The 12,204-nt window shown below is 35.4% G+C and overlaps 2 protein-coding genes across 3 annotated transcripts; one reads left to right on the top strand and one right to left on the bottom strand.

Annotated features, from left to right (window-relative positions):
• The first annotated feature begins 225 nt into the window (after positions 1–225).
• LOC117334629 (histone H3.3A) lies at positions 226–3,444 on the top strand. Of its 2 annotated transcripts, none has more exons than XM_033894359.1 (3): positions 226–332; positions 1,792–2,091; positions 2,815–3,444. In XM_033894359.1, exons 2-3 carry the CDS (start codon positions 1,810–1,812, stop codon positions 2,941–2,943), a joined length of 411 nt encoding a protein of 136 aa, XP_033750250.1. In that variant the 5' UTR covers positions 226–332; positions 1,792–1,809; the 3' UTR covers positions 2,944–3,444. The 2 variants fall into 2 exon arrangements, with proteins under 2 accessions (XP_033750250.1, XP_033750241.1); XM_033894350.1 differs by lacking the exon at positions 226–332 and adding an exon at positions 913–1,038.
• A 3,573-nt stretch (positions 3,445–7,017) lies between these two features.
• LOC117334623 lies at positions 7,018–8,696 on the bottom strand. Its single transcript, XM_033894337.1, has 2 exons — positions 8,542–8,696; positions 7,018–7,499 (listed from the first exon to the last, which is right to left on the bottom strand). The coding sequence occupies exons 1-2, from the start codon at positions 8,628–8,630 to the stop codon at positions 7,142–7,144; spliced, it is 447 nt and encodes a 148-aa protein (XP_033750228.1). The 5' UTR covers positions 8,631–8,696; the 3' UTR covers positions 7,018–7,141.
• Between the last annotated feature and the right edge of the window lie 3,508 nt (positions 8,697–12,204).

Here is a 12,204-nt window from a genome sequence, read left to right as displayed (position 1 = left end):
CCTATATTTGGTTAATAAATTGGTTATGTAAGTTTTTAACAAAGTACGTCGAGGATGAACATGACACGTTCTTCAAAGACATAAAAGAGAGCTGCCTGTGGCGGTTCAATATCTTTATAGACCCACTCTACAGGTTCAGCACCTTTATTAGCTCGGACGAGACACTTTGGGTGGTAAAATGCCTCGAGTGATAGGCTAATTACATATATCCGTTCCTTGAAGGAAACGGGAATATGGCCTTACCGGACGGACAATAGGTATAAATACAACCTATATACCTTCTTTGGTCAGTATAGTCTGTGAAATTCTCTGCGAAGGCGCCAAAAATAACCGTGAGTATATGATATTCTTTCCGGTTTTTAATGATTTCGTTAGATACAGTAGTTTTTTATCATTTAAAAAAATAGCCAACCTAGCCATAGACCAGACAATATAGTAAGCCTTGATTATTAAATGCTTATGTTTAAATATTTGTCAAAACATGTACATTTATAAAGATATCATCCATTTTCGGCAATGTTTAATAATTTAAGTTCGTACATGTAAGTTGTGGGAAAGCTGTCTCTGAAGAAATGTTTCTTTAATATATTCGTTACTGGCATTTCAATATATATATAGTCTAGATCTAATATATATATCATAGACTAAAAATAAAATATGTATAATTTGTCGAATTAAAAGAAAAGTATAAATAATACTTGTTTAGCATGTATATGATTGATATAAAGTATAAAGCGCAGTGTATCATTTTGCAGAGCCATGTTCTATTTTTCTGCTCGAAAACCGTCCTAGGTAGGATTGAAAGTTTAACCAATGAAATGTTCTCAAAATTGACTAATCACTACTTGTATACTGGTTCTTAACAGCCAATGATAACTAAGAACTGACGACCAATAGTTACCGTGGTCTTTCTGAGCAATGAACCAATCAGAAACCCCAATCCAAAATGACGTTTCGTGTGAACTCATTTTGTATTCATATCCACAATTCGTAGCGAAAATTTGTGCGGCAAATTGTAAATCGTCGTCAGTGAAGAAGGTAAGAAAATTGGTGACCATCCCGTATGTCCCTAGTAGAACACGGAAAGATGTTTCTGAACTGAAATCATATAACTAAACGTGTATCTAATGGCTGAAGGTTGTATTGGGGTATTTGTTTTGATGCTAGTTGTAACTCGGCGTGGGATACGCCATTTTGGTTGTTGTCAGTACAAGCGGTAATGTGAAACTTTGCCAATGAGACGCATGGGGTTTTGTCAACATTAGTAATCAAATTATGTATAAATATCAGTCGTTAATAAGTTTGCCTAAATGTATTTATTATTATGTCGTGTGTGTTGTTCAGAAATGTATCGAAATGTTAAGAATTAAATGAAAACAAAGAGCTCATGGAAGATCTAAATATAGAATTTGCGCGGTTCAGACCTGCTTCCTGTTTTGGTTAAAAATAGACCATTTTAATGCAAAGTCGGCGTTCACGTAGATTGTTGCATGTTCGGAAATCATACATGTCATTCTTAAACATACAAAGTTGTTGAAACATATTTTTTCATCGTCATGCTCGTATCCAGTCGTAGTCCCGCCAAAATGGGGTATGGGTGGCGGGATGTAGAGGGGTACAACCGATACTTTTAGTTGAATAAAGTTGAAACGGTTAATACATTTTGTTTCACTTCACAGGTATTGAAAATGATTACCATAAACTATCTTTCATAAAACTTTGAACGGTGAAGTTTTACAGTTGGTTTGTCTAGTGAAGAAGTGTTTGTTTAAATCTAATCTCGTTTTGTAGACTTCATCGTGAATCAAGATGGCAAGAACAAAGCAGACTGCTCGAAAATCCACTGGAGGAAAGGCACCCAGGAAACAGCTTGCAACAAAGGCAGCTAGAAAGAGTGCACCATCCACAGGTGGCGTTAAGAAGCCACATAGGTACAGGCCTGGTACAGTAGCTCTCAGAGAAATTAGGAGATACCAGAAGTCCACAGAATTGCTCATCAGGAAATTGCCATTCCAGAGATTGGTCAGAGAAATTGCTCAGGACTTCAAGACAGACCTCCGATTCCAGAGTGCAGCTATTGGTGCTCTTCAGGTAATATTTCCATCATTAAAAACACTTTTAAACGTCCTAGAATTATTTTCCATGTCATTAATTAATGCACCATTATTTACCGAGTATTACTTTAACAATTCAATTCAAAAATTATTTTATTATTCCAATTATATACAAATACATTTAAAAAAGTAAACGCTTTAAAAATTATAAGTAATATTTATGTCTATATATACTCATTTGTTTATATAAAGGTTAAATCAACTTAAAAATATATCATGAGTACATAGTAGTGTGAGAGTGAGTGAGAATATGTTTTCTTTGTTTATATATATCATTTATTGACTTTTCCTACTTCATGTTCACTAAACTGGAAACTTATAGGAAAGGACTAATATAGGCTGAGCCTGTTGTCCAATCCTTTTTGCCAACACCAATTTTGTACAATATTCAATGGAAATTTATACTTGTTGTGTTGACAATAAAATATTTTGAAGAAATACATTTAAGCAATTTTGGTAAGCAATCCACTCGTACTTTGATATCAATTTTGACAATTACAGAACTGGTTTCTTAAATATTGTAGCTTGCATGTATACCTTTATTCAGTGTGAATAATTACTATTGTTACTTTGCATATGCATATATGGCTCATCTTGGCCAAGCTTAATTTGATTAAAATGACAACCAATATTTCAGTTACCGGTATTTGTTAACCAGATAAAATAACTATTTGAATCTGTTTTCCTTTTCCAAATATAGGAAGCAAGTGAAGCCTACCTCGTAGGATTGTTTGAAGACACAAACTTGTGTGCCATCCATGCTAAACGAGTAACAATCATGCCCAAGGACATACAGTTGGCTAGAAGAATCCGTGGTGAACGTGCTTAAAGACTCCATCCAGTTTCATTTCATCACTCATTTCATGAAAATTTTATCTAAATGATCAGACAATTTCTACAGATCATGCGCAAGTCGTAATAGTTGGTCTACCATATTGAGTATGTGCAACTAACTTATTTTGTGTTTAACGGATGATCAACGGATTGGGAAAAAACAAACATGAAATATACCTCTAGCATGGACAGAAATTCACAACATTGAATTGTGTAGTTCAACATCTCATCAATTGCAGCAGTTTTTACTTTCCTGGTTTTAAAATTGGATTTTAACAGTTGATCAACGAAGATAATTCTTTTAAACAATCTATTCTTGCTCTTAACTTTCAGGATGTAGTAACCAACAAGATATTGTATTTTCAATTTTGCAAGTGTTCTTGGCAATCAAAGCAGCAATGCAAGATCTTGTTGGTCACTATCCGACATTGACTTTTTGTGTTGTAAGTGTTTTTGTATCGTTTTGGTCAACAAAATAAATGTAGTATATTTATTACCAATTTTTGTTTTAAGTTTGTAATTAAAGGCCAAATAAGTGATATATGTTTTTATATTGTCTATTTGAGAAAATTGGAATTTGTAAAAGTTTTGTAATTTTGATATTATTTACCATGTTTTCTTGATAATTTGCATTATAAATATGCAGGCTAGAATCTTAAATGTTAGTTACCAAGAAGTTTTCCTGAACCAAGTATTTTACTGATTGTGTCGCAAGATGTATATCTTTTCATTTGGCCTTTATAGAAAAGCAAGTTCAGCTGTACCAGTTACAACTCGTAAATGCAATGAAAGACCTTTTTGGGTTACCTGAGATAAAGTCTCAAGTAACATTCTAATCACCTTTGTCTGTTGCGTGCATCTAAACAATTTACAATTTCAACTTTTCCAGAACTGCTTGACCAAATTCAATGGACTTTAACAGAAAGCTTCTATGGTTAAAGGTCAACCAAAATTGTGAATTATATTGTTCCCCAACCCCTGAGTGGCAGGGCCAAATTGACTAAAACTATCTTCTAATCAGATATGATAGAATGATCAATCAAACATTCCTTATAGATCTATGGAAAGGTTCTTTGGTGCTCAACAAAATTGTGAAATTCATGACCCTGGGGTCTCATGTTTGCCCCTGGGAAGGAGGTTGACTTTACTATAGTTTATATTGGGGAAATCACATTTTGACTATTATTTGTTGGATAAACTTTGATTTGTATTGGAATTCATCAGCTTGGGATGACAGTTTGATGATATGCAAATGTTGGCCCTGACTGACCCCCATCCCCAGGGGCTAAAAAGGGTCTAATTGACTGAAATTTCAAAAATCTCTTCAAGGCCCAAACAACGTAGAACCAAATCCTCTTCATTATAGTTCATAGGCGGAAGGGTCTGGAGATGCTTTACCTAAATTGTGAATTTCCTGCCCTTGGGGAGGGGGTACACTAGTGACTGCTATAGTTTATAAAGGGAAATCACATTTTTATACGCCCGTCGAAAGGCTGGACGTATTATGTTATGGTGGCAGGCGGGCACATATGGTGTCCGGACCATAACTCCAATACTACTAGACCCAGCTGGCTCTCCATACTTTATACAAATACGGTATACATCTTGATGAGCCGGAGTGTCTCATACCGAAATCATGCCCCTTACCAAGTTACCCCCTTATTTGTGGAGTTATTCCCCTTTGATGATTTTACTTATTCGGACCATAACTCCAATACTACTCGACCCAGACTCTCCGTACTTGACACAAATACACATCTTGATGAGCCGGAGTGTCGCATACCAAAATCATGCCCCTTACCCCCGTATTTGCGGAGTTATTCCCCTTTGATGATTTTGTAATTGCTCACCATTCACTTAATAATGGTATTAGGAAGCTGATTCTTTGCAAAGAGGTTCTTTTAATGTATATATTCTGTATATAAACATGTGAACTAATGTTTGTGTTGTGTCTAAACCAAGGTTTCCCATATTTGCAATATATATACATCTCGTCATTTAAAGTTGCCCTTCAGTTTCAACTACACACCATTATGTGCATCAATATCTCCTTCCAACTTCCCAACAATATTTCATTTTAAAGCATTACAACCTGTGAAACTACCCCCTTCCAAGTGTCAAATATTGTGGCGGGCGTATGTTGTGGCCCTCCAACGAGCCCTTGTTGACTATTTGTTTGATTTCTATTGAAAATATTCGAATTTTCTTAACATCAGCATGGGACGACAGCATAATGTTATTCACATGTTGGCCCTGACTGACCCCTTGGACTGGTCACTGATGGGTGGGACCAAAAAGGGTCCGTTAGATCAACCAAAATATTTCAATTCTCTGGTAACCATGGAGACCCATGGGCCTCTTGTTTAAGTTGTCGGTTATCAGAAATAGTACTTATAATGCTAACATCTTCATGATTAAACTATCACCAAGTATAACATGCCCAGCAAGCCGAAGATGCAGCACCCTGTTCCAGGTAGTAAATGGGCCTATACTACCCAGGGGAAAAGAATGATTATTTTAAAGGATTTTGTATTTAAACTGCTTTACAATTAATACTGGAATATCGATGGTTGACACTTAATATATACTTATATCCAATCAATGATTTTGAAATCTCTACCATTTATAAGCCTGTGGTCTGAAGGACCAAGGTGAGCTTATGCCATACCCTGGTGTATAACCACTGATTGGAATTAAATAAGCATCTCTGGGAGGTTAACATTCAAGCTGGTACTAATGGTGCTATTGACTCCCCTGTGCAAATTGTACAAATAGTGGGACTGATCTCTCCAAGGCCAAAAGGCGTTGATTTGGCTAAATTGATACAAAAGAAACTAAGCATTAGATATGGCTAATATTTGACTGGTAGCACTCCTATCGGGTAGGGATTCAAAATTGTAGGACTCTTCCCATTGGCCAAAAGGGGACTGGTGGATGTGGCTACACTGTAAAAAAGTAATGGATACAACTTGTACATTTCTTGCTAATAACACTCTTTTCTGAAACTCGGCAAGGTATGACATTTACATTTCTGTGGCAGCATCCCTAGGTGATTGGGATTCAATTTTATACAAATGATGGACCAACTCCTCCAGGAGCCTGAGGGTTGGGTCTATTTGGCAATATTGATATTAATGTCTTCTCTGGAGCTAAGCAATATACCCCAAAACATACAAATTGCTGGGGATTAAACATAAAAACAATCCCTGTGGTCTTTTCACATCCCTAGGGAACCTGAACTTCAATAAAGTTTTTGGAAAACTCTGTAACACTGGTCTTTCCCTTTTTCTTCTTTATCATTTGAAAACAAGCCGAACTTACATAATAATCTGAGAAAGATCTATCAAGCAGTCTCAATGAAATAATATAAGGTCAAAAACTCCAATACAAGCTTAACCAAAATGAAATTCAAGAAATGTCCATGAAGGACTTTCTGAGAAATAGCAATAACAAACTTTAAGTGACAAAATCAAAACCGCCATCTTACATGCACATCTAGAGATCAAGGGGAACCTGCAGATGAAATTTGAGAAAGATCTGTGAAAAACCTTTCACAATTAGTGAACATGGCGATTATAAACTTCAACAGTCGACATTCAATATGCACAACTAGGGGCCAAACCAGGGGAGGGGAAACACTTCCCTTTTCTATGCCCACCAGTAACATTTAAACTTGTATTGCCTTTCTATTAGATACTACCCCGGTAGTTGATTTCCCAGTTTTAAGAATGACGACTTGGCAAATTTTGTTGTAATCATTTAATTTTCATACTCTACCTCAAAGTATACTTGCTCGACATTGGCATGCCATCTGGTCCTAGATGAATCTGATCTTAAATTCATTGGATAGAAATTTTCTATTCATACATTAACAAAAGTGATTTTTACCTCTTATTTTCTCCCACTTTGCACATCAAATGCAATCCAGCCCTATCATTTCCAGGCAGTAAGATTCTCCGTTTCTACATTACTGGAGGATGCTCCAGAACAAATTTTGGTAAACTATGTATGGAGCTGTTTCAGGCTAGCAGTGTTGAAAAGAAAAGTAAACTTACAATAGAACGAAGGATTAATTTTAATTATTTTATTTCCATCCACTATGTATATCAAATTACCCACCACAAATATAGTGTTGTTATTAATAAATGTCAACTAGTATCAAACAGAACCTTATAATTTAGTGCTCTTAATAATTATCTTTTCCTCTCTTTTTTTTCTTTCAGTTTGTTGAGGTATTCTTGAAATTCTTCTGCAGTTTTCCCTTCATTCATAATACCTTCATCCAAGTCGTTCTCTTCACGCTTTATCAAATAGATGATCAACACTATCAAACTGAAAATAGCACTCATACTCCTATGAAAGGGAACTTTCTTTGAAACAGTTCCCATTGTTTTCATGTCCCATTTGGAAGCTTTTTCTGTGGAATATTTTACTGGATTTGATGCAAGAAGTCTTTCTCTTCTTTTCCAATACTCTTTCATCTCATTTGGGATCTCTTTTTGTTCTTCCTGACAGTGTACAACACATTTGTGCACACATCTTTTATTTGGTCTGAAAAAATAATATCAAATATTACATAGTCTTGTGAGTTCACACTTATCTGTACAGACCGCTACACACCTTCACATTGCAGCGAACAGTAAACAAAGTGACAATTAAACAATTTTAGTAGGAACAAGATGAACACTGGAAATGCCAAACAGAAAAAATATATTATTCCATTGCACATTCTTATCAATATTTATCAATAATTATTACGCTGCAATGAAAATTCTGATGTATTGATTTTTCTGTCTTAAAATATCTCCTTTATTTTTCATGCTAACTCAGTAGGCTTTATAATCATAATACACGTTTTCCTTAACACCATTTTGATTACACTATTTGGGCAAAAATTATATTGCTCCGAATACACAGCATTTTGTTTCAACTACACTGTTGAAATGCCATGTCATTAGGAATGTAAGTAGGATAAGTTTATACTAGTGGTTTGTCATGATAGGCAATAGCCCGAGTTTCCTCTTGCCCCGATACCGGACATGGTGTCAGGGCCAGAGGAAACACGGGCTAGATAGGCAAGTAAACCGAAATGGCCAAAACTGTAACATTATGTGTAGGTTTGAGGGGTTGAATGTTGGTAATGCGATGCAGATACGTATTTTAAAAAATACAAGAGTGTATGTTGAGTGTTTTTGATTCCCCAAAACGAGATTTGATTCCCCAAAACTCAGGTGTGATGGGACATGTCTATTTGACATCTATTTTGACATTATACAGACGCACGTTCAGTTACAGTTGCCAAATGAATGGATGTCCAAATGATCAGTTTCGTACTCGTGACCTTGATATAACACTATAATTATTAAGTTATTCTAATTACGGTAGTACAATTACACTACCTTCACGTTGTATGGGAGTACATGCCACTATTGACTTAACAGTAAAATGTTATTCCGCTAGCCTAAGCAGTTGCTGAAGTACTGTAATATAGTACAATAGCAAAAACAATCGGTGTATTCTAATAAATTGGTCACACGAAACTGAGTGTTGCGGGTAAAAAAATCAATATCTATTATAGTTATCAAATATGCACCTGTTTATGCTGTCAATAAACTTGTTGGTGGTCCGAAGGCTTCGAAAACGGCTCACGAGCTTCGAATTCATGCTGACAACGTTCAGCATTATTTTTCTTATACAACTTAATCGGAACACCTCGGATTCGTCTTCATCAATGTCCTGTATACGCTTTCTTAAATGCACTCCGTCAAGCGTTCGACGGACGTGACTTTCTCAGACTTCCTTTGGCCTGTTCGTTTATGCGGACAGACCGACTCGTCCGTTTTTAAATGTAATAATTCAGACACATATCTTGACAGACTTGCAAATGTTAATACAGGCCTTGGAAATCTTTGTCATGGCTTGTCTAAAAACAATATAAAATCATGAGGTCGTCTGTATTTCATAAACGAACATCAAGGATCCAACTGGTCAAACCGTTTGGACCGCAAAAACGAAAACGTCCCATGGTTCGGTAAGGTTAAAACACCAAAAGGTATGGCGAAAACTTGGTATTGTGGAAACTTAATCACCACTTTAACTGGAGACTGTGGAATCTTTCCACTGTACCCATGACCAGGCCATATTATATATATTCTTAAATTAACCCTTTTTTATGGAAGTGCCCATGAAGATAACTCCAACTGTTATAATCCGAAAGACCAGCTCAATATATAAAAAAAATCTGTTTGTAAAATGTTAATATTAAACAAATTGCAAGGGTGTCCTATTTCCCGAACTGACATCCATTTTAGTTTTGTGCTTGCTTTCTTACTGGGACAGCATCACGAGCGTTATTTTTACTATAAATCTATGACTGGATATATTTTGTTGAGAATGGTTCTGTTGTCATACGGTTTCATTTCGGTAATAAAGGATATTATAAAAGGTTATTTAGACAATATTGTAAAAAAAAAAACATATTTTTGGTAATCACACCAAGATATGGATAATTGTGATTATAGAATAATCAAAGAACAACATTTTTACCCCAAAAACATATGTCACATATGAATATATCAAAATAATCTAACACAAAGGAAACACTATAAGTCACCAGGTATGGTGTATATTATGTAAGAATACTTTTTGTATTATTAATGTGCATTTTATGTTTTATTTCAATCATATATAGGCGCGATTTAGATAGCTTGCGTTTTTTACTTTCATTTTCACTTTTGACAATCTATATATATTTCAAGCAAATTCTGGATCGACCTACGGATTTCTGTTATGATTTGAAAGAAAACGTCGCATCGACAGGTGAGTTGTCCTGTTTGCACATGTCGTCAATTGAAAGACAATATTAGTAGATACAAACAAAAACAAAACAAAAAACATTGTTATTTTGTGTGTTAACAACAACAATTAAGTCAATAGTTTTATACGAGTTGTTTCCCCTGGACCGTTGCCTCAACGCATTGATCACAGGAACATTGAACAGATTTTTTTTCTCACTTGGCGACCCTTTTAACAATCCTTTCACCCTATATTTTGATGGTAAAGCCACAGTTGTGTTTCTCTGCTTTGGGCAATTTCAAGAAAACAAACGCAAACAGACCAAGTAGAAATATATCAGTGAAATCAACGCAATCAAACCTCACCCATATGAACCATCAGTCAACCAGAACATTGGTGAAAACAACCATATTTAACTGTTTAAGTCAGCTTTTGAAGGTGTTAAAATTAAACAATTATGGTTTAATTATGTTTTCCTCCCAATTACATACATATTTAGAATATAACACAGAATATATAACTGGAGAGTCTTTGTGATAACAAAGGTTTAGACTGTGAAATTCGATACGAGGAGATAATTCTGTTATTAAGATAAACCACGAAAAAAGGAACCTTAGCAATGAAGCGTACAGGAAATACAGTATCAAGTCTGAACGAAGAAGGCGTTCCCAATGTATTCATAATACATCACATATTGGAACCAATGTATAACAATTTATGTCTGAATTGATACATATTTTGTAGACCAATCCGTAACGTAAACATTTTTTTTTCTTGTTTTTGTTTTTTGTTTTTGTTTTTTTATAGTATTATGGGGCTGTGAGCATAAATATCATATTGCTACAGGCGAATGTCACTTGAGATTCTCTCTGTCAATAGATATAAACATAAGACAGTAGACTGCTTTAGTCAAGATGAACAAAAACTGCGTGGTACCAATATTGTGCGCTCTGGCCCTATACCACACACGGCAAGAGGAAACTCGGGCTACCTGGGAGTATTATTGTTTTGGGATCATGTGATCGTATTTTGTATTGATACCATAGGGCGGCTTTTTATTTTTATTGGTATCCTATTGTGGTATTTTTGTATTGGTACATTGGGTTGGTATTTTTGTATTGGTACCATATAGTGGTATTTTTGTATTGGTACACTGGGGTGGTATTTTTGTATTGGTACACTGTGGTGGTATTTTTGTATTGGTACATTGGGTTGGTATTTTTGTATTGGTACCCTATGGTGGTATTTTTGTATTGGTACATTGGGGTGGTATTTTTGTAGTGGTACCTTATGCTGGTATTTTTGTATTGGTACATTGGGGTGGTATTTTTGTATTGGTACCCTGTAGTGATATTTTTGTATTGGTACATTGTGGTGGTATTTTTGTATTGGTACCCTGTAGTGGTATTTTTGTATTGGTACATTGTGGTGGTATTTTGTATTGGTACATTGTGGTGGTATTTTTGTATTGGTACATTGGGGTGGTATTTTTGTATTGGTACCCTATGGTGGTATTTTTGTATTGGTACACCGGGGTGGTATTTTTGTATTGGTACCCTGTAGTGGTATTTTTGTATTGGTACCCTATGCTGGTATTTTTGTATTGGTACCCTGTAGTGGTATTTTTGTATTGGTACCCTATGCTGGTATTTTGTATTGGTACCCTGTAGTGGTATTTTTGTTTTTGTACCATGTAGTGGTATTTTTGTATTGGTACATTGTGGTGGTATTTTTGTATTGGTACATTGTGGTGGTATACTTGTATTGGTACCCTGTAGTGGTATTTTTGTATTGGTACATTGTGGTGGTATTTTTGTATTGGTACATTGGGTTGGTATTTTTGTATTGGTACCCTGTAGTGGTATTTTTGTATTGGTACATTGTGATGGTATTTTTGTATTGGTACCCTGTAGTGGTATTTTGTATTGGTACATTGTGGTGGTATCTTTGTATTGGTACATTGGGGTGGTATTTTTGTATTGGTACCCTATGGTGGTATTTTTGTATTGGTACATTGGGGTGGTATTTTTGTATTGGCATACGGGAGTAGTATTTTTGTATTGGTACCCTGTAGTGGTATTTTTGTTTTTGTACCATTTAGTGGTATTTTTGTATTGGTACATTGGGGTGGTATTTTTGTATTGGTACATTGTGGTGGTATTTTTGTATTGGTACATTGGGGTGGTATTTTTGTATTGGTACCCTGTAGTGGTATTTTTGTATTGGTACATTGTGGTGGTATATTTGTATTGGTACCCTGTAGTGGTATTTTTGTATTGGTACATTGTTATGGTATTTTTGTATTGGGACATTGGGGTGGTATTTTTGTATTGGTACATTGGGGTGGTATTTTTGTATTGGTATCCTAGGTGGTATTTTTGTATTGGCACACGGGAGTAGTATTTTTGTATTGGTACCCTGTAGTGGTATTTTTGTATTGGTGCATTGTGGTGGTATATTT

The sequence above is a fragment of the Pecten maximus genome, chromosome 1 (genome assembly GCF_902652985.1).
Source record: "Pecten maximus chromosome 1, xPecMax1.1, whole genome shotgun sequence".
In the NCBI taxonomy this organism is placed as follows: Eukaryota; Metazoa; Mollusca; class Bivalvia; order Pectinida; family Pectinidae; genus Pecten; species Pecten maximus.
The sequence above is the reverse complement of the archived record's forward strand: the minus strand, read 5'-3'. Positions and strand labels throughout refer to the sequence as shown.